The sequence below is a fragment of the Ambystoma mexicanum genome, chromosome 5q, assembly GCF_040938575.1.
Source record: "Ambystoma mexicanum isolate Mex_15411 chromosome 5q, UKY_AmexF1_1, whole genome shotgun sequence".
Classification (NCBI taxonomy): domain Eukaryota; kingdom Metazoa; phylum Chordata; class Amphibia; order Caudata; family Ambystomatidae; genus Ambystoma; species Ambystoma mexicanum.
The window spans coordinates 1,259,945,201-1,259,972,688 of NC_090933.1; the positions used below are offsets into that span (position 1 = coordinate 1,259,945,201).

General features: G+C 46.0%; 1 protein-coding gene across 2 annotated transcripts in view; it reads left to right on the forward strand.

Annotated features, from left to right (window-relative positions):
• ARHGAP39 (Rho GTPase activating protein 39) overlaps window positions 1–27,488 on the forward strand; it is a 1,402,702-nt gene that overhangs the window by 1,249,295 nt on the left and 125,919 nt on the right. For both annotated transcript variants that reach the window (XM_069621770.1, XM_069621771.1), the window contains one exon: window positions 14,925–15,124. In XM_069621770.1, the coding sequence (XP_069477871.1) occupies window positions 14,925–15,124 (200 nt within the window). The remainder of the gene's footprint in view (window positions 1–14,924; window positions 15,125–27,488) is intronic.

Consider the following 27,488-nt stretch of genomic DNA (forward strand, 5'->3'; position numbering starts at 1 on the left):
CTAGACATCAGCATAGAGAAGTTCTCTTGAAAAAGGACAACAAAGGCAGAAAATTTGGAGAAGACCAATTGGTTTGTGCCCTTAAATACAACACACAGCACAATTGAATCAAGAAAATTATATCTAGCCACTGGCATTTACTCCAGTTGAATATCCCGGCCTTACCCAAACCGATCTATGCCTTTAAAAAGGGCAGGAACATTAAAGATTGGGTTTCCAAAGCCAATGGAAATCAGGCACAAGAAAAACAAACGACGATTACATTATCTTGGGGAATGCCACCAGTGGTGGGGCATTATCTGTGCGGTAACTGCTGCAATTGTGCATGTACCTCACCTATTTCCAACATTAATATACATGAGAGAAACTGGACACTAAAGCATCACACCACATGTCTTAGTGCAAACGTAATATATGTTATAATATGCCCGTGTAAAAAAGCGTACATTGGTAAGACCTCGCGGGCGGTAAGACTACGTATAGGGGAGCACAAATCTAAAATTAGAACTAAACATTTGAATGCCACGTTGGTTTCGCATTTTTTGGAATTGAATCATTGTCAAGATGATTTCAAATGGTGGGCTTTGGAAAAGGTTTACGGCACAAATGCTGCCAACACAGCGATCCGTTTGTCACAAAGAGAGCAGTGGTGGCTGTACCAGACACAGAGCTTTGTCAAAGGCCTTAAGCAACAAGAGGAAAGGAATCAATATTTTTTTTTATTTTTTATTTTATTGGTTTGTACAAACCTTTAAAACACATCAAATTAGTCCAGACCCAATACAAAACAAAACATAAGCATGAGATAAAGTTACATCCTTTTGACAGGGTTTGTGTCTTTAGTGCCGAAAGAGCCTTGCCAGGGAGAGATTAGTTTGCTTCATGTGATGACTAAGCCATGTTAAACACTACCCTAATGTCCTTGTACTTCGGTGTCAGATATCTCAAGGCTCCTTTCAATCTCATGCAAAAACAGGGTTAACACCCTTGTCAGTTCTGTGTTTGAACCCATGAACATCTGCTGCCACCATTCTTCGGCATTCCTCAGTGGATATTCATTTAACATTTGGCCAAGATGTTTAGTCCTTAGAGATCTAAAGAAGGGGCAGAATAAGACGAGATGTTTAAGCGTTTCGTCGCAGGCTTTACAAAACCTACATACGATATTGGACTTATCCTTTCCAGCCCAGTTCTTTGTTCGATCTTTAGTTCTAATCAGGTTTAGGCGGAATCTCATGTATGTGGCGCTCCTCCTGTTGTCTGGGAATAAGACCACATCATTTTGCAGTTTATTGAACGCTCTTACTTCACTAGGAGCGTCCCTCATTGTTTTGGATATCCTTCGGTCTTCGCTGGTTTGGATCCAATCTAATTCCCAGATCTTTTTCGTTACCAAAAGCGGATTGTCCTGCAGCGTTTTGATGTTGGTCTCATACATGGTCAGAAGCTCTTCACATTTCTTAAACCATAAAGCTAACAGACAGTCTGGGTTCGCATTTCCAGGTTTGCTCACTATTTTAAATTATGGAGCAGCGTCTGGCAGTGTAGTTTTCCTAAATAAGGCCAGGGCATTCCATGTGATCCGTGCATCAATAGATATCAAGCCTAACTCATAACATAGGCAGGCTGTTGAGATGCTATTAGGTAGGTGTAAAATTTTCACCCAGAAGATGTGTTCTAGGGTTGGCCAGAATTCAGCTGGGCATCCAAAAGCATTTTCAGCTCCATATATGAGGGACGGGACCACCTTCTGCTGGTAAAAGGTTATCACTGGCTTAAGCGAGAACTTCCCGTATTTTTTGTTTAGGATCAGTGCTTGAGAGGCAAAGTGTCAGCATTTTGTTTTCGCAATCTCCATCCAAGGGCTATCATTTATGTTTGTGTTAATTTGCATGCCGAGATATCTAGTGCTTTCCACCGTGGTAAGTTTTTCTTTTCCCAGATGCCATCTAAATTTGTTGTTTTTCTGATGGCGGCCCGTTTGCAAGTTTTGCAGCGTCAAATTTTCACTTTTTGTGTTATTGATGTGCAGACCATTGGTTTCCACATAACGTTCCACTGCATTCATTTTACGCTGGTGGCCGATTGGGGTGGTATCTAACAAGATTAAGTCGTCAGCATACAGCATCCAGCTTAGAGCAGAGCCACGTATTTTTGGGGAAAAGGATCGAGGCTCGTTAATTGAGATGCCAATGTCCGAGAGAAACAAGTTAAATATGATCGCCGCCAGAGGGCAGCCCTGTTTAACTCCACAGAAGGTGTTAATTTCCTCTGTAAGAGATCTGCGTTGGTCGAGGCGCACTCTGATGGTAGTAGCAGTGTGAATTTCTTTGATGGCGGCTAATAGACTCTCAGGACAGCCCCAGTTGGTCATCTTTGTCCACAGTAGTTCTCGGTCGATGGAGTCGAAAGCATGGGAGAAGTCTATCAGGGATAAATAGCCCTTTCTTCCAGATCTAATTGCTTCCATCTTTAGCAAATTTATTAGCAAAAGGTTTAGGCCGCAGCCGACCCTTTTTACGAAGCCCGTCTGTCGTACATCAGTGTGGTTGCTATCAACAATCCATTGTGACAGTTTCTGTTGGAGCATAGTTGCGTACACTTTGCCGAGCACGTCCAAGAGCGCTATCGGTCGATAATTTTTGGGCTCAAGGCGATTTCCTTTTTTAAAGATGGGGACTATTATTGCAGTCTTCCAAGAATTTGGAGTTTCACATCTTCTACAGATTAGGGTAAAGAGCTCTTCACAAAACTCTGCCCATAGTTCTGGATTTTGCTTTATAGTGAAGTTGGTGAGGCCGTCCGGTCCCGGGGCCCTTGGGGCACTGACATTCTTAATTATCTGGAGCAAATCAGCTTTAGGGAAAGTGAGGTCCCATTTTGTGAAGTTCGGTGTCATCGGGGACGACCACTTCCTTTTTTTACTGTTCAGATTTTCGAAATGTGAAGACCACCCTGCCTCTGAAACCATGTTTGTCATCAGTGCAGATTGAGGAGCACCTTCGTTGTTTAGTAAACTCCAAAACTCAGACGAGTTTTTATTTCTCATCTTTAGCAGCATCAGTTCTGCATCGTTTTGGAACATTAGAGCCTTGTGAGATCTTATCCAATTTTTATATTTCTGTTTTGCAGCATGTTTTTCTTGCAAGAAATTTGTGGGATCTCTGGATTTTCGGTGTCTAATAGTGGCACAAAGTTCCCTCTTTCTCCTCATGACCTCAACATCAAATGTATGTTTGTTTACAAACCCAGGGTTTCTCGATCCATGTTTTTTTCCCATAAACGATTGGAGAAGATGAACATATTCCACTCCAAGATCAGTCTTAATGAATGTTTCTGAAATTTTAGAGACTTCATCAGGATGGAGTGACAGCCTCACTCTATTTGGCTCGACCAGAATCTGATGATTCCAGCATTTATCAGATGGTTGTTTTACAACTCGCAAGGTTAAAATTGTCATCTCATGATCACTTTGGGTCATCTGCTTTACCACAAAAGACAGAGTCGACTGTTGAATCTTTTCTGAGACGAAAAAGTAATCCAAGATAGAATTCTGTGCGAGTCATCTCCACGTTGGTTTGGGCGGTATATCGCCGGCAGTGTTTCCATTTAGCATTACCAGGTCTCTGGCTTCCATTTCCGCCATCCATTTAGTGGCCAAATTATTCAGTACATGAAGGACTTCGTTGTTTTTCCGTCTTATATCCATGCAGTTGATGTTCAAGTCTCCACATATGTTTGACTCATTTTTGAGCAATAGATCGTCAATTGTTGATAAGGCTTGATCTGTGATGGGAGTTGTCCCGGCCTGAGTATGGTTCCAATATAGGTTAAGTAGATGGAAGTGGGTCACATTGTCAGTTCTAGGCCCTGCCGAAGCTAACGTTGATACCTGAATAAAGGGCGACAAGTTTGTAGTATTTATAATACGGCACCCAGAACTTTTTTTACAAGTGTCAGCAGGCCTGCCATAGGTCTTCCTCTGGTGTTTTTTAAAGGCCGGATTGAATGCCACTTCATAGGTATCCACGATCGGACAAGTAGTCTGCCAAGTTTCCTGAAGACAGACCACGTCAAGCACATCCAGCCAGGGATCTTTGAATAGGTGGGAGAAGCCCCTAGTGTTCCAGGATCCGATCCTGAACTCCAGTTGCTCCTCTACCACCTGGCATTATCGTCTTGAGGGTCTACATAAGGCTTCCGCCAACCAGGACCATTCCTTTTGATCGCCTCTTGGGTCTTTTGGGCTTAATGAATCGCCACAGCTTGATTCCATAGCACAGGCGCCTTTGATGGTGATTTTGATATTGTCATCTTTGGAGAATTTCCCTAAGTCGTTCTTAGTGGCACTACAGGATAATTCCGTTTTCTTATTGCCGAGGCGAGAATGTGGTTCGCTCTCTCTGGACATTTCTGAGTTTTGATACGGGGCGATTTCAGTGGCTCTGTTAGAAGAAGACGATTCCCGAGGAGCATTGGCAAGTTTGGGTTTTTGAATTTCTGACCTATTGTCTATTTTGGCATTCTCAAACACTTCTGAGATGTCATAGCCCATGGACATAAGTGCAGATACAGCGTCCAGGACAATATTCAGGACGATTCTGGATCTAAAATGGAGGATGATTTTGTCATTTTGATCCTCGTTTTTAAATTCCACAGTCTTGATGTCGTCGGAACGAATCGTTCTAAGAGATGGCACGTGTTGAAATAGGCATAGGACGTTTGTGCGATTTAAGATGAGATTATCGCCGTTTTCTATGCGTTCTAGCTGGACTTTATGAAGTGATAGACCTTTTTCGCTGCGTCCTTTATCCGTCCTGTTTGCTTGGCGCCGTTCTCTTTGGTCTGGGCCAAGACCTGATTCCTTGGTCTCGTGTCGATCCGGTCTTGATCTGGTTTTGTTCTCTTTGTTACAGTCAGGCCGATCATAAGTTTTTCCTTTTGGGTCGCCGTAATTTCGCGAGCCCTCTTTCAAATCTGGAACCCTTTCCATCGTTGATTTGGGAATTGACTGCAGGTGCACAAGGGCTTTGCGTCTGTCCTCCAAAGTTTTGAAAGTCGGACTCAAGGGGACAGCCTGCAGCACGTCCTGTGCAATGGTCTTTTCAAGTAAAGTACAAATTCTTGTAGCGCCAATCGGTAGTTGAATGGGTTCCGGGTCATTTTCATCATTTGTTTTTTTCTGCGATTCTGGGGCAGCTACCAAAACTTCGTCTCCCGTCTCAGGGGCCAATTCCTTGGATTCCAAGTCTTCGTACACAGAAAGATTAATAAGGTTGATGGAAGGTTCATCGGCAGGTTCAGAAGACGGTTCCGGTCCCTTGCTCTTTGCAATTGCATTGGCAGTAGGGAGATCTTTTTTTTCTTTACAGAGCCTCTCTCTTCTGTAAGAGTGTTATTGACAGTGACATTACAGTTTTTAGGTTCCGGAGAAATTTTCTTGAGTTATTTCCAAGTCTTTGATTTTTTGTTTTTTGATTTTTCGTTTTTTTCACTTGTCCTAATTTAGGTACCTTTGGACCTGGTTTCTGAGGTACAGTTCCTTTAAATATGTTGAATATTTGACTTTTCGGCTCAGCTGTTTGTGGAATTAAGGTCTCTGCAGACACACGAGGGGCGCCCATATCCAGTGTGTTTGCCGATGTCGAGGGTGTTTGCGGGTCCAACGTCGCAGGATTGTGTGAGCTCTTACTGCTTTCCAAAGCGCAGGCAAAGTTCATTTGTTCGGATGAATCATCTGTCAGTTTTCCCAGACTAAGGGCTGGGTCCTCCTGCAGAGGTTTTGCAGTGTCAGGTATTAGGCCCTGGTTACACAGGTTAGCAGATACTAAATGAGTCAGAGTACCCATAGAACTGGTCAGAATATTTGAGACCGGGCAATTAGAGCTTATATTTGTAATTTTTAGAGCTTCTATTGAATCACCAGAGAGCTTTGTAGTTTCCAAGGATTCCATGATAATTTGCTGCCTCGGAGCTCCAGTGTCCTTATGGAGGTTGCTGACAGATGTAGAGACAGGGGGCTCAGTAAATAATTGCCCATTATCGTTTTTTTGGGGACCTTGAGGCTCCAACCTGTCTTGCTGATTAGCATCCTGGTGCAACGCCTGTCGATGTTTTAGCACACTTAGTGCTTCTTTGGCGATCTCAGCCAGTCATTTTTTGTCCAGTTTGTTGTTTTCTTTCTGGTCCATTAATGTTTGCAAGGCCGAAGTTTTTTTTTGTTTTTAAAGCCCCATTTTCCTTTTTCTCAGCATTCAAGTCTTTTTCGATGTTAATTAGTTTTGAATTCATAAGCGCCACTAACGTTGTCAGGTCCTTCACGTTGTCATTCAGTTGCTCATAGAGCTTTAGGAAGGGGGCAATCGAAATTCCTGTAGATGACATTAATACTGATTGAAGTTCTTTAATGAGGTTTGCGTCCAGCCTGACATTTGAGCAGTGGTCTTTTTTATGTAGTTGAGCTTTAGATGTTCTGACTTTTGGAAAATCACGTTCTATAATTGAGGAGACGGAAGAACAGGTCTCAGACAAGGAGGAACTAGAAGCGTAAGAGTCACTCGCCACACCATTGTGTGCACTCGTGTGTGCACTCGTGTGTTTGGCGCTTCTGAAGTTAGTTGAGCGCATTTGCAGTGTCCTGCCTTTGAGGAGCCCGGGCTTGAGAACAGGATAAGCGAGGTGAGGCCGGACACTCGGCTTTTTCTATGTTAAGCGCTGCATTTTTCATAGTATACATCGGGTTGTGGTATGAGGTGGTCCGACCTACCCCTAATTGTGCCTCGTGAGTGGACACTGAGGGCATCCACTGTTTTTCCCGACCAGCTGAAGGGCTGACTCTTCTAGGCGAGAAATTGCGGGCCTTATTTATTTGTGAGATGCTCTGTAAGATTTTATTTACCACTTCAAGTGAGTCTCTCCTGTTGTTCATGAGTGCAGGAGAGGCACACCCTTCATGTGATGTGTTTAGTGCATGTGGGAGCATGTCAGGGGGACCGAATACCTCATCTTCCATTTCACAGTTCTTCTCAGCATTTCCAAGCTCAAAGTCAGTTTGGGCACAGACTTCCAAGGCTATTTTAGGTATCAAGCAGTGTGAACGGCACGTTCTTGACTCAGCAGTCTCTGTCCGATTTGGATCCAGTCCACCATCGATTTTATCATTGTTTCCCCAGTTTCTCATAGTGTGAGCGCGCCAAGCTAGTACCATTAACTTGGGCAGCTTGGCTGTGGGGGAATTTCTAGCATAATGCGCTGTTGGAAGTAATGAGTTAGGTGTGCTCGGGCTCATACAAGATATGGGCACAACTTCACATTCCGTGTCACAAACATCGGACGTAGGAGCGGGCGCACAGGATTCCACTCCGTGGTTTACCTCTCTCTCAGAGCTCGCTGTCAGGTCGAGCACGGGCTCCTTTGAGGCAAAAGCAGCCGAGCACAAGCGGAAGGCGGCCCCGTCGGCAAGCCCATCCCCGGGACCACACGCGTCCAGAGAAGCCCCAGCACCCTCCCGAGCCAACCCACACGGCCCAAGGTGAGCGGGGTGCTCCGGGCCTGGGCCTTCTGCCATGGAGCAGCCAACGTGACTGCCAACCTCCTTCCCTTCAGTCCCTCCTCCCTCCCCAAACACGGCAACGCCACATGCAATGAAAGTTCTTTCGCGTCCTCTGCAGAGTTGCATAGTGGAGAGTGAGAGAGGGGGATAGGCGGGGTACTAGACGGTGATGAATGCTTTGGGGGAGAGTGGACACACAATGGAATGTCCGCAGGTAGAGGTTTGGGAACCAATGATGAAGTTAAAGACTGAAATGTATTTTTCTTCGCCGTTCTTTTCTTAAAACACGGCTGAAACGGATGTAAACCTGAATCTGCGTGTTCTCCTACTAGAGTCTCAGCAAGATCATTTACAGGTTTCATTACAGTTTCGTTGTTAAATGTTAATTTTATACTTACACGAGACGTGCCCAGTACATCAATGGAGTTGGGAGCGGCAGCGGAATTCCAGCGTCGCAGCTGCAGTCTGGTGTAGGGGGGGGGGAGGGACAGACGGTTTCTGCCAGATTTCCCGCTGTGGTTGAACAAAGTTTCTTCCATGGATGAAAAACAACCTGCCCCTCACCCTCACCTCCACACCAGAACACCAAAACACACTGCGCACACCGCGCGCTCCGCGTGTGTTAGGGATTTTAAACTACTTCCTCCTGGAAGCAGTTGCAGCAATGGTAAACAGACTCCAAGTAGCAGCAGCAGCAGTAGAAGAAAGAGCCTGGGCAGTCTCAGGCTCACCAAAACACACTGCGCACACTGCGCGCTCCGCGTGTGTTAGGGATTTTAAACTACTTCCTCCTGGAAGCAGTTGCAGCAATGGTAAACAGACTCCAAGTAGCAGCAGCAGCAGTAGAAGAAAGAGCCTATTCCAAATTATTCCTCTTGTAAATTCATTATTACCTGCATTTTTCTAGGTGATTCCTAGCAGTGTTTATATGACACTTTGTTGGGTCCATTTCATTTTTTCATTATATATGAGTAACCTAGTTACTTTTACAATTTCCGGTTGTCTTCTGATGGAAGATACTTTTCATTTTACTTTGAGCGCCGTTTGATATAACGGGCCTTTGGCACACACATTTATGGTGGTGTTATCTCTTATGAGGTTTGAGCGTCCCAAACACATCGCTTTAGAAAGAACCCTGCGTTTCCAGCATTCATCTTACGGTGCAACACGTTCACAAATAGATTTATTTCGATGGGGTTTGACTATCTTAACCTTATTGTCCGTTTTTAGCTTCCACAGTGATTTGTGACCCAGTAGTTTAAACCTTATGGTACCTTTTCATTGCTTACTATTCTTCTGAAGCATTGAGATAAAAGACCCACCTTGGGGTTTCCTTTTGCGGATTACGTACGTTTCCGGTTGTCGTTTTCTAATCGGATGCTAACGCGGCGAACACGGAGCAAGACCAACAATTGAAGGTAAGTGTTTATATAGACTAAATAACGCTCAGGCCAACTTGTTTAGTCGAAAACATCACGCGGTAGCTTTATACTAAACCCTTCTTTATTGTTTTTTATATAATCCCGCATGACAGGAAATAAATTACGCCTTGAGGGAATAGACCCATTGGTTAACCACGGTGGACACAGATGCGGTTGACCTACTATATGAACGTTGTAGGTGAGAGAACGATCGTTTTTACACTAATATAAGGCATTAGAGGCACGTTCTGCTTTAAACTTTAGCTTAAGTTTCTCGCCCTTTTCTATTTTTAGAGTGAGTTGTCAAAAGGTTCATTCGGAACACTGTGCTCCTTTTATTGTTGAATAGCACACGTGGCATTCTTTTAGAAGGTACTGTTTACTTTTTTGGTCAACATTATCTTGGGTTTAATGGCAGTACACAACCCATTTGATTCAAATCACGTTTGATGTAATTTTTTGCTGTAGCTTCGGTTTACTTTACTGAAGACAACGAGTAATGAAGTACAGAAGTTAACTGACATTAAGATCCATCTGGCATTTGAGTTCTTCGGATACCTGTTATTTCAGGTACGATGTTATGCATTTTATAAATTTATTCATGTTCCCAATAGGGAGGAACTGAGTCGCGCCATGTTTGGACGGGGCGCTAGAGTTGAAAAAGGGTTTTCGAGAAATAATTTTCTTTATTGCTTCCTGTGAACCCTTGGAATTAGTAGGGGGTTATGTTGGGCGGTCCAGGCAGCACACATTGTTTTGCTTAACCAGACTAAGAATGGGAATTTAGACCATTGTGAGACTGATAGTTCAGCTACGTAATACAGCTGGACCTTGTATGGTCATGGACCGAATGAAAACGTGCTTTCAATAGTCTCTTGAACATTAGGGTAAGAGCCAGACAGTGCAGTATGCTCCCCTCATTTGATTAAAAATTGTTCTATTGTGTGAAAAACTTCGTGAGAAGAGACATGAGCTTGGTTTTTAATAGTATGTTATCTGTTTGTTTTTAGAATTCACAAATGTTCACATATCCTGAGGAAGACGCACACAATCTGTCTGGAAGATCATCACCAGACATTGTCGAGTCGAAACTATTGTTAACATGGAAGCCCTTTATGAATAGAAGATCCATGAGTTGGGGCACCTATAGTCGATACATTTTTTTGAGTGAACACCTGTTAGAGATACAGCCTAAAGTATTTAAAATGTCCAATGTTCTTAAAACTATGAATTGTTTTATGAATGAGTGGTATGAATGAATGTATGCATGTATGACCCTATAATGTGTTTTATGGAATTGTTCATTAAAAATGTTTATCTTTTTCAAATTTTTATTCAAATCAAAAAGAAATAAAAATAATGATTTAATACTTATAGCTCAAGTCTCGTCCTCACCAGTTTTCTCTTTGCACTTTTCCTGGCACCACCTGTGTTCTTTAGTATTGCTCTACCTCAAGGTGCCAGTGACAATTGAGGTTCCCACCTTTGGGTTTTAAGGTTACAACACCATCCTGGTGATCGTGGACTTGTTTTCCGAAATGGCCCACTTCTTCCCATTCAAGGGTCGGCCTAATGCATCCGGTCTCGCCAGAATCTTCCTCGAGCATGTAGTGCGCCTGCATGGATTCCTTTCAGTTTTAATATCGGATCGTGGTACCCAATTTGTGTCCAACTTCTGGGGAAAGTGTTGCTCATTGGCCCAAATAGACATCCGAATGTCCACTAGCCATCTCCCCCAAACAGACGGTCAAACGGAGAGAACGAATCAGACTCTCGAGCAGTACTTGCGCTGCATGCTTCACCAGGTGGAAGGGGATTGGAAGGATCTTTTATGGATCGCCGAGTACGCCTATAATAACCCGTTGCACAGCAGCACTGGGCAAACGCCGTTCTTTACGGTATATGGAAGGCATCCTCGCATTTCCGAGCTAGACGTCCCTACGACCCTAGAAATTACGGCCGTCACGACCCTCTACACGACAATCTCACAGGCTTTCACAAGAGCTCAAGAACAAGCCAAAGCGTGCCAGAAGAGGTATGCGGACCAGCATCGCACCAAAGCCCCTGACTACCAAGTAGGGAATATGGTGTGGCTAGCCTCCAAATATATACCTCTAAAGGGTACTAGGACATTTCGCCCACAGTTCTTAGAACCATACCCCGTTGAGTCCATCATTAATCCAGCTGCTGTAAAGCTGACACTGCCAGCCCACATGCGGATACACCCGGTGTTCCACGTATCTCTTCAGAAGCCGGTCAAGCCCAGAACCCGAATAACTACTCCACCAGGACCCGTAATCGTTCATGGGGAACCCGAATACGAAGTAAAGGACATGCTGGACTCCAACTATTTGAGAACAATACTCTACTATGTACTGGATTGGAAAGGATACGGTCCACAGGACAGGACATGGGAGCCCAGTGAGTACATCCATGCTCCACGCCTGCTTCAGCGTTTCCATCGAGAGTATCCATCCAAGCCGGGGCCGGACAGGAGAACCACCTTGAGAGGGGCCTTAGGGGGGAGCGCTGTCATGACCTTAGTTTCAGGCCAAGGAACTCAGGCTCTCTGGCCCCCGCCACAATATTTTAACAAGACCCAAAGGGCCCTATTTTGCCCCTCTCGGGTCCCTTGGAGTCGGTCCTGGTGCCGTTGGCATCAGGCTCACATGGCAGGTGCGGGTTTCAATGGGCAATGGACTAACATGGCTGCCCCCACAAGGACCAATGGGGAACTGCAACTAGCAGTCTAGCATCCAGGGCAGGCCCCGCCCCGAAGGGACCTGGGATACCTGCTGGGTATTTAAACCAGGCCCGACTCGAGGCACGCGCTTTGCGTTATTCTGCTCTAGCAGCGTGACGTTCACTGGGTCCTGCTCAGCATCTTGGCCTACATGGGCGAGAGAAGACGAAGAACCACAGTCATCCTTACCTGCCCAGCTTCAGCTCCTCCACCCACCCGGAGTCTTCTTGGACATCAATATCTTCCTCCAGCAACACCCCTGGGAAGAAGGACAAGAATAAGACATCAAGTAAGCTTACTTACCAAGCTCTCCTGGAAGGCCATCGCCACTCGAACATCGTCCATTCGGCAACTGGTCCCGTTCGATCACTTCTTCCAGGATTCCTCCCGCGACCTGCAAGGAACAACAGCACAGGTTAGCCAACTTTCAAAGACGCTCTCAGCGCCGTGCTTTGCACATCCTTACCTTCTCGAGTTCAGCCTCGAGTATCAGCTCGTTTCCACCATCATTCCTTCAGCACCTGCAAGAAAGAAGGAGAAGGTTATTCGGAACATCTACTAATAGACATTTATTCTTAATACGAAAGACTTACCTGAAAAGTGGAGTCACAGCCGGTCTGGACTACAGGCCATGCCAGTTAAGTAACTCGGCGGAACGGTGCCCAGCGACAACGCGCCCCTGCCCAGCACGGCAGGACGGAGAGCACACCTTAACGAAAACCAAAGTGAGAGAAGTCCCGAGGGGAACCGTAAGGGGAACTCCGGGAGGTGGGTCTTGAGGGAAGGAGTAGTAGCTAAAATCCATCTCCTGTCTTTTAGAACTGACCCCTGGCTGCACGAACCCCGGAGAAGTTGTAGTGTTCCCAGAAGCATCCCTGACCAGTCGAGTGGCGTCCCTGTGGATACAAGGTGAGCGTTACAACTAATCTGAGATAATTCAAGCAGACCCACTGGGCGCCTGGTCGCAGGACTAACAAAGGACAGGAAAACCCAAACAACCTTTGATATTCACTGTGTCAACCTGGAGCCTACTCCTGCCTCTCAGTATCAATGGCAGTGACCCATCATGTCTGGAACTATGTATTTACAGTAGTCATCCCCGCAGGGGGACCCCATTCAGAAGGTACGAGTATGTGGTTTGGTGGAGACCAAAGGTCTGGTCCCGCCGCAGCTTCAAGGGAGACCTATGACTATAATCAGGAACCGCAGAGAGCTCAATGAACCAGAGAGACCCTTTGATCCACAACAGACAGGAAGATAGGTACCTGTAGCCATCCGTCCAACCTCGTTCGCCGAACTGCCTGCCGCCTGCCACCTGCAGCTGTCTCCATTCTTGTACTCTGTTGCAGGAGCTGCAAAGTGCCCTGAAACCGACTCGACCCTGTCGAGCACCAAGAACTTCTACAATCATAAGATGCATTATGGTTCCGTCCCCTTTGTCCTTCTTCAAAAGCCCCTAGTGACATTTTACGACCCATTGCTCCCTTTGTGCTGAAACCAAGTATCCTTGAACTATTGCGATTAATTACTTTACCAACTACCCTCCTGTCAGTATCCAGAGTGCATCCCTTTACCTTCTTGAAACTGTCTGTCCTCTGCATTCCTTTACAGGGTGGGTTGTATTTTGTAGTCTGCTAGCACTGTCTGTTGAATAACAATAAAGTAGATATTTGTATACACCATGACAAGACAAGTATCTTTTATCATTGGGTAATAATTGTTTTTTTGCTATGTTGCAACTAACCAATGACCCACGACCTTGTGGAGATAAGCCTGCTATTGCGTCCACATTACCAAAATTGGACAAGGAGGTTTATAATTTGCTTGTGTCTCCAATCTGTTCAGATCCCTTCTGATGTACTAGGGGTGTGGGGCTGATTGATGGTTTAGAAACCAATATTCATCCTTGGACCACTGGTGCCCCGGAAGTTGATTCGCCACACACTCTCCGCAGGCACAGAATGTTGCCTTTGTAAAAATGTTGGATGCGAGAGTCCTGGTTTAAGCCCTTCGCTCTAAGGCATTGAGGAATTTACCATTTCTAAACTATACAAACCTTTTCAGGATTTAAACCACAGGAAATGTATCCCCTCATGCTAAGTTTTTAAAAGTTTTTTATTTATTGTGCTTGGTCTGTTGACAACCTTTCCCACTTAACATTACAAAGCCGTTTATATCACAATCATTTACAAATGTTTTTAAATTTCCAAATATTTGTAAAGACAACCAGCATCCAAAATCGTATGTACAAAATGAATGGCTGCAGTAATTGGAGAAGTTTAATTACTATTTAGAATTCTTATCCAGAAGTCATTCTTTGGAAACGATCATTCATCTAAATCACAGAGCTGGAGAACTAATGAACAGATGAACCAGAGTTCCTACCTCAACATAACAGAATCTGCATAATCTTTGCTCTCTGGAAACCTTCTAGCTGCAGCCTATGTTCTCCCTGTTTGGATATAACTTTATAGGGGGCTAAAAGTTTTCTATGTTGTAAACCATTTTAAGCCGACAAAAAATAATATATATATAACTTTAATCTAAGCCGTCAAAATACAATCATCAATTTTTTGTTGGGAAACTTGCATAGATTTTTTGGTATGTTTCCATAGCTTTTTCAGTGGCTCCATAGTTTCTAAATGGCGCAGATATACTTCCATTTGCTTACTCGTCTTATTCATGCTTTAAAGCCTAGTGCTCTTTGCATTTTACCCGTAGCTGTGACGGACCCTCTGGGCTGTTTGGCCAGTGGCTGTTGGAGTGCCTTTTATCATTGCATCTTCCGTTCATCACACACTCCCAACATGTACATAACATACATTGGGCTTCATTCCAAGTTTGCCGGTCCGGAAATAAGGGTGCCTGTAGCAACTTACCGGCACCTTTTCCAACCTTCAAACTACGATTTTGCCTGCCAGGGCCGTTGCGCCCGGCAAGTCTGACCAGCTGGGTGCAACGGCCCCAGAAAGCAGAGTTGTCACGGAAGCACCGGCACCGTTCGCAACGGTGCCCGTGCTTCCTAGTCCCCATTCCCGTGAAGTCCTATGGGGATTATGGTTGGAGCCCATTTGGTGTGTGATGTGTTTCATGTTTTTGGTCATGGGCAGTCATTGCCGGTGGAAGCAGGAACATGCGTGTCATTAATGCTTGTACAACGTTTTATGGGTTTGTTAATGACTTGTTTGCCTCCTTTCTTTCCTTAAAGGGACTGAAGAAGCCAATCCTTGAGGAGATCAAGCACGCTAGAAACGCTGTCTTCAGCCCGTCGATGTTCGGTAGCTCGCTGCAGGAAGTGATGAACATGCAGAAGGAGCGCTACCCGGACCGCCAGTTGCCGTGGGTGCAGACAAGGCTGTCGGAGGAGGTGCTGGCCCTCAACGGAGACCAGACCGAGGGCATCTTCAGGTACAGCGCATATCACCATCTGTCGGGTCAAACACTGAATGTTGGTTATCATTTGCATATTATTTGCATATGGTCTTTCCTGTTCTGTGATGGCGGGCTGAAAAGCGATGTCCTGGAGGGTTCCCAAAGCAATTGCCAGTGGTTAAGATTCATTCATAATCTTCCAGCCATCAACCTGCAGTTTTGCCCAAGTATTGAGCCTATCCTTCCTTTCAGTGGAAGGTAGTGCTTGTGTTAATCACATCTTCTCTTGCTGCGGGTGCAAGAGGGTAGAAGGGGGTGCTAGTAAACACACCTTGGAGCTAGTCAGTGACGCTAATTGTTAACATTGGCCTTTCTAATGCATCCTCACATTGGTCCAGGCTCATTAATTAGATGAGGAGTAGTAACTCGAAATCTCTAAACAGTGGTGTTGCACTGCTCATATTCTGGAAAAAAGACTATGTTCTGTTGGAGAAATAAGGTTTTCGGTTCTTGGAGGGACCACTCCTGCTCAGTGCTTGCCCCTAACTGGCGCTAGCATTAATACTTTACAAAGGTAAGTACAACATTCCTTTAGTCAAGTTTTCTTATTCAATTTAAGCCTCCTAGAAGAAAATCATATTCATAAACTAGTGCCATATAAACCAGGTGCTACAAACACCGCATTTGGCAACCTTCCTGATGCTGTCCTATTGGGTAACACTGAGCAAAAAACGACATCCTCCAAGATGCACTGCGGTCTGTAAGAGGATTCAATTCAACACTACAGCTAAGTCAACGCCTAGTCTATAATACTGAATGAAAACCCTTATTGATATATCTTTAGGTCCAGTTCATGCGTTCTGGATGACTACCCCTATATAACACCCCTCTCTTGGAATCCCCCTGACCCCGCTGAGCCAAGAAGTAGTTCTGTTTTACAAGTTAAAAGGTTTATTTGATAATTTAAACAAGAGATATATAGATCACACTTTATAATAAATTAATAATTGAATAGCACACTTAATCTGATATGATAAAGATTAATAACGGAGAATCTGGCACTAACACGCTTCTCTATAATCAATAAGGAGTTGACAAGAAATGGATAAGGTAGCACACTGGTAAATAGGAACAAAAGTATAATGTGGTAGAGGATGCTTTATGTAAGCTCAGGTGGATGCAATATTCAATGAATGCAGTACAGAAAATACTCAATATGATTTCAACCAAACAATGTAATCACTTTTCTCTGGCTATTCACTCCCCCCCTCTTTATGCAATGCAAGGAAATGGGAGGAAAGCACACAGTTCTCAGAAATGCAATCAATGTAATCAGTTCAATCCAGCAAGCTTAGACAACAGAAAACAGATAGGAGTTTTGAAATCACAGGCCCAAATTGCTTTGATATGTGCTGGCAATGAATGAGAAATATGCTGGAAACGCTTTTAATTCCCTTTCAGAGGTTCAGGGTGAGTGGTATCTAGTTAATATTAGTCCAGGCTCACACTAGCAATGATGCAGGGATAGTTAGCAGGTTAAACGAATTTCTGGCAAATGGAAAGCAAACAGCAGCAGTTTTTACATGTGAAGAAATTGCAAATCGCGGTAAAATTCGCGGATGCGTGTTCCGCGATTGCGGTAAAACTATAAGGGGTAGGAATGCGGTTCTTGGTGCGATTCAAAGCTACGATTCTAAGCTATCAGAGGAAAGTTACTGCAAGTCTCTAGCCCAAACGGTCGCGGAGATATGAGCGATTTAATAAAGGTCGTTTTTGGTTTTGCAAATTTCAAAAGCTCAAAATGACAAGTGCAGCTTGCAACTAGAAATGACAGGTGACAGCTAGGAAGCAGTTCTACTTAGATTAAATAGATTGAATTAGATGAATTTAAACTAAGAGATTGGTTCTACACAGTTCTGCTGGGTACTCGCACTATATTCTTGAATTAAATGGGCCTCATCACGGATCTGGTCAGGGTTTTAGACTGGACTCTGGTCTGGTCTGGCCTCTGCACTTCACAGTGATCTGGGTCAGCTCTCTCTGCTGGTCTGGGTCTCTCTGGGTACAGCACTGCTTTCTCTCTGGTCTGGTCTCTTAGTTCTGGATAGATTGAAGTATCTAGTTTGGCTCTCTGGAGGTTTGATGGAGGTAAAGTATGGATTTTTCCGGCAGAGCTTCCAGCGGCAGATGGATTTTGAAAGTCTCTATCTGTCCTGTCTGTCTGCTTTTATGTGTTTAGAATGTGGGTGTGTTCTAGCATCACTGACCCTACCTCTCTCTCAGCTTCTAATTGGTCAAACTTCCATTTATCATTTGATTGGGGAATGAACTGTGAGTCAGCGTGATGTCATTTTACAGCCTGCAGAAAGTCCACTCCTCCTGTCAACTTACACACAAATCTAGATTTGAAACAAATACATATTTGCAGAGGTACATATTGTTTTAAAATCATATGCACCCATCATGCATTACAGGAGGTATCCCCTGTTCAAACTCTGCTCTTCCTGGGAGCTTGCATTCAGAAATGGCACATATTTCACTTTTTAACTGATTTTGCAATTTCTGACATGGACCCAACTTTACATACATGTGTGCAGGGAGTAGGGACATTAACTGATGAAGTTTCAGATTTTTAACATGCATACATTTAGAGTTATATCCACTTTTCCGCTAAAACCCCCCTGAACATGCCACCGGGTCGAAAAACCTCTTAAAATGTGGGCAGAAAAATCACAAGAATTATGGTATCATTTATAAAATTTTCACATGTCCGCTCTATGAGTTATTCATCTTTTTAAAGTTATGTTCTGGCTCCAAAGGGGTGTGGTTTCCCAGGTCACATGGTATAGAAACCAGTCTTTCCAGTTTCTGCCAAGCCAGCTTGCTCTCACAGGCAGTGCCCCTCCCAGCTCTTGCCAAGAGGAAGCTACATTTTACGACTGCGGTAATAAAAACCTTTGCCTGAGTGAAGAGGGCTTTGTTCACTCTCCTGCAGAGCACAGATAATTCAATTATCAGATAGATGGCATATCCTTAGTGTGGGCAGCAAAAGGAAGGTTGGCCTGGGAACACAGTGGTGACTCAAGTTTCACTGCTGATGGGGGTAGTTGCCAGGCAGAATCAAGTTCCTTACGCCAGACTTTCAGCTACTGTCATGTTATTTGTTGCTTTTTAAATTAACTTGCAATTTTACACATGCAGCTAGAATGCTGATTCTAAGTGCAAAACTATGACATTTAAACAATTGCAACCTATGTGACACTCAAAAGTAGGTCACTCAGTCAATTTGAACATTTAGATTTGTAGTGTCTTTCAGTCCAATGCAACTTAAACTGCTGAAATCCACAGCGCAGCCAGTCTTGTTATAAGCATTTTTCTGGGCTCTTCATTTCCCAGATTTTGTAGGCACACAAAACTCCATTCTACCAAATGTCTGCTGGTGTTCAGTGAATATTTTGCACATATTGCAATGTTTGAAATAGGCACTTTGGCTTGCCTTCAGAGAAACACAGGGTGGTTTTAAACTGCCGGCTTTTGGATAGTGGTGAGTACTGGTACTGCACCCATTTTTGGGATTTAAGAAATGAATTCCCCACAATTCTAGGTTGCATTTGGCAATCAGCATTGCCATTCCCAATGGTTTCAGACTACTGTGCGGGTAGTCCAATGGTGGTTTTAAAGCGCTTTGAAGCTAACCGGCGCTACTGTTTTTCCTTTGGCAACCCATTTCCCTCATGGCAACCCAGCCTTTCATTCTCGCACTGGTGGGTGGCAAGTGAGGCAACCATTTTAGTGTGCACACAAACTGCGCAGCTTTCCTGGATTTCAGCGCACATGTGGGTTTTCCGCCATCTTGAATTTTCTAAGCCCACAGCACCAAATGTTGCAGCATGATAGCTTAAACGTGGGTCAGGACACCCAACAGGTCCGCTACTGGAAGACATGGAACTGGAGTCTGCACTTTCCAACCTCCCTGATTCCGTCATGTTGGATATGATATGATATGATATATGGCATTTATAACGCGTCTATATAGAAGTGTTTCAAGGCGCGACAAGGAAAGGGAGGGGGAACATAGGGAAGACAAAGACAATGATCTTACTATGCCAGGTGAAATTGAGATCGCGCAAGTGCAGGGGAGGGTGGGAAGGGCAAAGTGCGCGCAGAGGTGGGAAGGGGTAGTACAATACATAGGATCAACAGTAAAAAATAAGAACAATAGAAGTGCGGCAGCATGTGGCAAGCGCAGGGGTAAGTGTAGACAACAGGTGTCAAGAGCTGGTGGGGGACTGTAGGGATACAGAAACAGCCCCCAAATGCAGGTGTTGCCCGGGAGGCAGTGCAGGTGTGCAACTGGCGGGGGAGGGGACCTGGGCCCGAGATCAGAGGGTAGCCAGGTGACCAATGCAGTTCCAGTCAGGAGTAACTCCTCCAAGAAATGCATCTCCCATGATGCCCTGTGCTGGGCTTGTGGGAGAGAAATCATCACTTCAAAATATTCCAAAGCCAAAATAATGCAATATCTGCCCAGACCCGCGGTGGAGGCGGTATTCCTAGCTCTAGGTTTAAGAGACTTAAAGTTTCATGGGCTGTTAGGATGTTCCGACGTTCACTCGCTCCACCTTTCTGGTCCAGCTCATCAGTGTGAATGGCCCCAGTTTCGGCATCCATGGCTGTGGCTAGCGGATTGTAGCAGCATTTCACTGTTCATGACCGGGAGGTTCTGGCACTTGCTCCTGAAAAACCTTCATCAGTAACCAGTGTCATTTCTTCCACCTTGCACTGTGCTGTGCTACTGAAATATGTTCTTAGCACCCATACTGATATCTTGAAGCTGAATAGGTTGCAGCCAGAACTGCATCTCCCAAGAGGCACCATTATTTAGCACTGGACAACTTAAAACATGGAATCTTCATGTTTCTTTCTTCCTGTTGCTGTTATGGTGAAACACATTTAGATGCATAATATGCATTTTAGAGAATAGCCACACCATTAATTATAATTGTTCTTTTATAAAAACATATATATTTATTGAATTCTATTAATTATATTTTATTGAATCTAGATGCATGTAGAGAGTAGCCACTGTATTGAATGTACATGAATTCAGAGTAGCCACTGTATTGAATTTAGATGCATTTAGAGAGTAGCCATTGTATTGAATTTAGATGAATTTAGAGAGTAGCCACTGTATTGAATTTAGATGCATTTAGAGAGTAGCCACTGTACTGAATTTGGATGCATTTTGATAGTAGCCACAGTATTGAATTTGGATGCATTTAGAGAATCGCCGCTATATTGAATTTAGATGCACTTTGAGGCTAGCCATGGTATTGAACGTAAGCACTGCTAACCATCCCTGCTCCTCGCTCCTCGCCTGCATGCCACCCCCCCTATGGGGCAAAAATGGGAATGGGGAAGGGTAAATGGGTTAATGGGGACTTACCGCCCCGCCAACCTCGGAATGGGGCGGTAAGTCCGCCAACCACCATGGCGTAAACGTAGTTTACGCCATGGCGGTAAAGGTACGGCCCAGGCGGTAACTTACCGCCTGGGTCGTAATGAGGCCCAATAACCCCAGTGCACACAATTAAAGCACACCCAGAAAGCCAACAGGCACAGATGCCAGGTTCTCCTGGTTCTGCAAGCGCCAACAGAAGAGCACAACTTCTATCCTATCCCTCACAATCCTAGTCCCCCACCCATACTTTCCCACGGAGCCACCTGAGCGCCTGGAGACCATGCAAATGGTAGCTGTGCGTGGTATTAGCATACACAAGCAGATCACCACACTTACTTTTTGCAATTGTGATGTCAATTTGTGTCTGTGTGTACGAGAGGCACAGTATGAGAGAAGCGTACACAATATGGCTGGGTGCTTCTGTCACCCCACAAACACCCAGTACCCGGTTTACTGTTGCATCCCTTCACCTCCCACATGTTTGTCCCCCCCCCATCAACCCACCTGAAACAAAACTACGTGCCACCCCATCATACTCCCCTTGTGTTTGCCTTCCCCAAATCCCACTCCAAGAAGCAAAACAATACCTGCTATCCTGCTGTACCTCCCCCAACCACACCTCCCTAAAGTTTGGGGTTCCTCTCCCTGCAAAAGAAACAAAACCGTACCAGGAATCTTGCAATTAACTCTGTGATCTCAGCTTCCCCATCCCATCCCATCCCATCCCTCCCGGCACAACTTCCCATGAGTGAGGGCGCCTCAAGCCTGTCACTTGTACAGAGCTGGGTGCCGGTGGGTATCCAACATTGGCCTAGTAGGACCATTTTTGTCCTGCACTTACTCGTCCGAATGCCAGAAGGCCTAGTAAGACCGTTTTTGTTGAATATTTACTGTTTTTTTGTTTGTTATTTACTATTGTTTATTACTCCCCTGTTCCCTCCCTGTTTAACCTTGTGGCACTTGGAAACAGCATTGGGTTGTATAGACGCCTAGCAAATTATTAATACAAAATTAAGAAAAGCGTAGGAGGGCGAGCCACAAAAAAAGTCCTGCTACTTTTCCTCCCAAATGCCCCTTGGAAAATTAATGCTAAACTGACATCTAATCGTTCCTGCACTTATATGATGACTTGATCCCGTACCCTCTCCCTGCACCATTAGGACAAGAGTGGGACATGGAGCTATGCGCTCCTGTCCTGCCTCTGGCTCTGGCCCTTATTAGGCCTGCAGTGCAATCAACGGCTTGGAGTAGGACAGAGTGTGCTCCTGCTATGCCTGCCCCCCATTGTGCATGGAGGGTGCAGAGCAGGAGCATACGGCCACACTGCTGTCTGTGCCCTTCTCCAGACCGCTGTTCTACAGGCAGTCATACCAAGAAGAACACATGGCAGCACTCCTGTCCCAGACAAGATGCACAGAAAAAGTCATGCCACAGCAAGAAAGGGCTAGACTGGCTGCCCCCAAATGCCAGTCTAACCAGTGCTGGTCATTGGGCCGGCTCTCGGCGGATCCGAGATCTGGCACCAGATATGGAGCCGGATCGCAGGATCCGGCCAGAGTCAGCCACCGAAACCCATGAACAGCGCTGGATTACATAAAAAAGAAAAAAAAAGTGCCCGCGACGGCAGCATTGCCTTTTACCGCGGCTTAGGCAGTGGCGTGTAATGCACAATGCTCGTACATGTACAACTGATTCCTTTCAGTTGTACATGTAGCGAGCATTGTGCATTACATACCGGTGCCAAAGCCGCGGTAAAAGGCAATGCTGCCGTCGCAGGCGCTTTGTTTTCTTTTTTTTTGTTCAAGTATTCCAGCATTGCTGGATGTGCACTACTTTCCCCGCCCCTCTAGACCACGCCTCCTCGGGCAACTCCTCCCCCACCCCAGTCCTTGTGTTGTGGGATCCCCCACCAAATTTTTTCCATTTCCACCACTGAGTCTAAACAAGTAATAACGCATACCGTATTTGGTATGCGTTTTTACTTGTCTAGACTGGCATTTGGGGGCAGCCTGTCTTACTGTAAAACGTCCTCATGGCTCAGCAAGAAAGGGCTAGACTGGCTGCCCCCAAATGCCAGTCTAGCCAAGTAATAATTCATATAATTATTGATTCAACATGAATGACCATTAAAAAAGTGGCAGTACCATTATGGCACACTGCCCCTCACCCCCACCTGCCAAACTCTGCTCCTCCTCCACTGCCAGCACAAACACACGCCCACACTCACCCAGTCACACAACAGTCGCCCACTACACATGCATCCTAAACACAAAGTACAGCACCAGGAATACCTACACATACACAAGCACACAAAACAGTGTGGTCTTCCCTGTTCCCGCGTTGCTGCGTCTCATGCACTCCAGCTCAAGAAAAAAATGACCGACTTCTTTCTGAAGTCAGACTTATGAATGCGCCTGCCCAGGACTGGAACTGAAAGCAGGGCACACCCAGGGGTGCACCTAAGCGAAAACTTTGGGGGCGGGGGGGCTAACACTTCAAATGTTGGGAGAGGCACCAACTTCAGAGACTGTGGGGAAGGGGCAAACTTACTTGTGCGGGGTCATCTAACTTCTTTACGCATTCTAATTAGAATATTCTGGTGATCGCTTCAATGTTACAAGCAGTTAAATCTCTCCTTCACGTCTGAAACCACACACTTAAAGACTGCTGTGAGAATGATCTGTTTCTGTCCCCACCCCTCCTACCAAGCACCCCCCTGGTACGCAAGTACTAATCCCCTCAACACAATTTCAATTGCCCAAAAAGGCATGCATATGAATGCGGGTGATAAAAGTGAAATGCTTCATGTTAGCAATTGCAAGGCCTTCGTTAATAGGAAAGCCGAGGCGCCGTTTCCTGTTGTGTCGGCCACAGCTCTGTAGGTCAACATAGCCCAAAATGTCAGGGTGGTGGGGGCTAGAGCCCAATCTGCTCAATGGTGTTGCGCCACTGGTACATACAGCACTGGTGTCGTGTCCCGTACCGCTCCAGACTGCAGCTGCTGCAGTGGCCCAGGGCAGGTGGGACACGGACACCTTTTTCCTGTGTGGTCCTGCTCGGGCACCCTCATTGTCCTGGCAGAGGAACACCTTTCCTGTTCGGCACCCCTATTTTCATGTCAGTGTGCCAAACAGGAGAGGTGTCCCATTGCAAATGCCCGGTCTGACTCTTGAAACAGCCACTGGGGGGCAACTGCCCTCCTGTCCCCTCCGCTCGGTACGCCACTGGCTTATGGTGACCAGATTAAAAAAAAGAAAACATGGGACAGGCCATAGAAATGGAAGTAGGAGTAAAGCGAATCCAAATAAAACATTAGTCCTACTTCCATGTCGCTGGCCTTTTGCGTGGGTGGGGAGGGGTTGTGCTCACAGGCACACTGCTCTCATTGGAGGAGAGCGCCGGGGAGGGGAAGCGGGAGGAAATGGGGGCGTGAAAAGCATTTAACGCCCCCAATCACGCAGGAAGAGTTGCACCGGGACCTGATTTTGGTATTTCGAAATCGGGTCCCGGCAAAAACAGGGCCATAGGCACCCAGCCATGCAAACCCCGGACGGGGTTTCTAAAATGAAAAAACTCCCGGGACAGAGGGTGATTTCCCCAGACTGTCCCAGGAAAACCGGGACGTTTGGTCACCCTACACTGGCTAGATGCCAGTACTTTAACAGGCCTAAAGCCAATGGCATTGTTGATGCATGACAGTAAAGCGAGCAGGCTTGAGGCTCCCACACTGCCATGGCGTGTCAATTAAGGAAGAGCTCTGACGTCATGCCAGTGAGGTTATGACTTCCGTATTCCACCAGTGTAACGTCCTATCAGGAGAATGGAGCACTCTGGGAACGGATTATTTGCTAATGAGGCAACACTAACGGAGAGCCTGAGCTGCTGAAACCAGTAAGTCATCATTGCCAGTCTTTATTGATAGCAGCAAGGAGGGCGGCATGCTGAATCCAGTGGGAGCTCATGCACCCAGGTGCACAGCAAGTGGTGCAATGCGTGTCTTGGGTACTTCAGAGCCTTAGGCCAGAGGAATTGTCTTGACTCTGTCTTGACTCTGGAAGTCTGGACCGGGAGCAATGCCAAGGTTAAATTATTGTACCATGCAGACATTTTCGCACCAAGGTTTCTGTGTAACTTCTCAACCAGGGAGCAATTAGTGCCCAGTAAATGTACGAATAGATTTTGAAAATCCTTATAATATATTTGACCGTTTCCTGGAAGTAATTAAGCCACTGCACATGGGGGTAGTATGTAGGTCACCAATTAGATTGTAATTGGACGCCTGTTAGAATTCTCAATGCTATATTATGCAGGTCTCGTGCATATGGGTTTCACTGACTCGGGTCTTTTGCCACATGCCGCAGAATGTGCTTGCCGATGTGTTTCCAAGGACCTCATTTAGGAGTCACCAGAGGCCGCAACTGCGACATCTGCGGTCTCCCTTGTGACCTCTGTGGTCTCCTTTGCGACCTCTAAAAAACAAAAACTAAGCTGTGGCCAGCACCATGTGTCTCTTTACTTCTGGCGTGGCTGGCTTTCTTGTTCAGGCCCCTTAAAAAAAAAATAAGAACATGAGTGCCACAAGTCTAACACTTTCAGCACTGACCCTAAATAAGAAAGAATAGGAATACCAAATAATGGGCCTCATTACGGGTCGGGCGGACCGGAAATAACACTGGCGGTAAACCCGCCGCCACTGTTAATTCCGGACTGCCCGATCTCGAGTCTTGCAGGCGGGGTGTGGCGTTCCCGCCAGGTCTGACCTAGTGGATTTAACGCCGCCCGCCTGCAGGCGGACGTGGAAACACCGGCACCATCACGAGGTGGGGCCAGTGTTTCCACTTCCCCATTCCCATGGAGTCCTATAGGACTCCATGGGAATGGGGATTTACCAAATTCCGCCTCCGGAATGCCCGGGTCACCGGGGTTGTAATGCCCCGGTAATTCCGGGAATCAGGAAGGCGGAATGGTAATACGAGTCCGGCGGTAACCGAGCCGGAAAAATTGGCAGGTTACCACCGGACTCGTAATGAGGCCCAATGTGTCTTTCTGGCATTCTATTCAATAATTGCTAGACTCATTAAAGGTTTATTTCAGGCACACTTCAGGGGGTGAGTCACTGATTTAGTCTGTTCTTAAACGCCTCAACTCAGCCTTTCATCCTTCTGAGGTCGATAAATGAGTACCAACACAGGTTGGGTGATATTGGGTGTATATTTGTTCTATATAAAGCGCTTAAGCGTAAGTGCTATATAATAACACCTCATTATCATTTGGTCATGGACGTCTGCTTGCATTCACAGTAATTTGGTAATATGGGCCTATACACACTGATCTTAACGATACATATGGTGATACATTCTTGTATGAAATGTACATCACATTATAGTGATATCGTAACCATATTTTTCGTAGTGTACAATGCTATGTGATTCCACTTCCTGTTTTGTCTTCCCGCAATATCACTTCGGGGTGGGGTCAAATGGCATCACTTCCTGTGATGTCATCAGTGTCGACTGTCGTGTGATGTCACTTCCGCTAACCCTGGAATTTTGGTGAATTGACGTCCCTGTGTGTTTCTGGAGGTGAAACATGCTTAGGGTGACCAGATTTTCAAGCCGAAATACCTGGATGACCAGCAACATAAAAGGACTAACCACTCGCAGCCCATCCCCTAACCAATCACCCCCCCCTCAAGCTGCCTTCCCCCTCCATCCAACAGTATTTCCTGCGCTGCTCCTGTAAATTGAGCGCTTTTGTCTGTGAATATAAGCTTATTAATAATAAAAAGTGCTTTTAGAAGCCTTGCTGTTCATTCCTTTACCAACTGGTCTCTGTGGTACAATCAGTTAATGCGTGTGCCTGGTATCTATAAGGTTGAGGGTTCAAGCCCAGTCTGCCATGGCAAAATTCTATGTGTAGTTTAATACAAAGCTGGGCGAGCCTGGCGCAGGTCGGGCCAGCTCGAGCTCCACCTAGGGCTCTGGCCTGATTGCCCACCCACCTGCCCTCAGGCCTTTGCCCACCCAAAGCAGGGGCCGGCCATGAGCCCCACCAGTTGCTCCCACTTTCCTTTAAGAAACGAGCATGATCGTGCGCGTCTGCCTGTCTTCCGGTCCCAGCAGCCTGACTGCTAGTCCCTCCCCAGCCACTCATTGTGTGGCTGGGGCAGGGCAGGAAGTCAGGCAGACATGCTCCCGTAAGTACTGCAGGCACACCTGGAGCATGTCCCTTTCTTTCTTTTGTCTCGCCCCAGCCACTCATTGATTGGCTGTGGCAGGACTGGAACACTTCCAATGGTGGTGCTGTTAAGGGGCAACAAATTCATAAAAGGTACGTGAAACCCCTATGTTTCTCTTCCCAGTACCCTTTGTCCCCTTTTGCTTCAGATCTGCCCCTTTTCTTGCCCCGCCCAGTCACATTTAGCCCCTCTTCTTGCCCATACCCCTTTTAGCTGCCCCCAGACCCGTGCTGCCATTTTTCTTGTTGCCCCAGTCCCATTTTGCCCCTTTTGTTGACCCTGTTCTTGCCCCCTTTAGCTCCATTCTGTTACCCCAGACTCTTTTTTTGGCCCATCACCCTTTAGCCCCTGTTCATGCCCCTTGTGTTGCCCATTTTAGCTGCCTCAGACCCGTTTTGCCCCTTTTCTTCTCCCTCCCAGTGCCATTTAACCCCTTTAGCGGCTCCTTAACCCTTTTAGCTGCTCCCATTCCCGTGTTGCCACTTTCCTTGACCCCTCGTACCTATTTAGCCCCTTTTGTTGACCCTCCACTCCTTTAACTGCCCCAAGGCCCGGTGTGCCCCTTTTCTTGATTTGCCAGTCCCACTTTAGCTGTCCCTGAACCCTTTTAGCTGACCCTGACCCCTTTTGCCCCTTTCCTTGACCCAGTACCATTTAGCCCCTTTAGCTGCCCCTCATCCCCTTCAACTGCCCCATTCCCG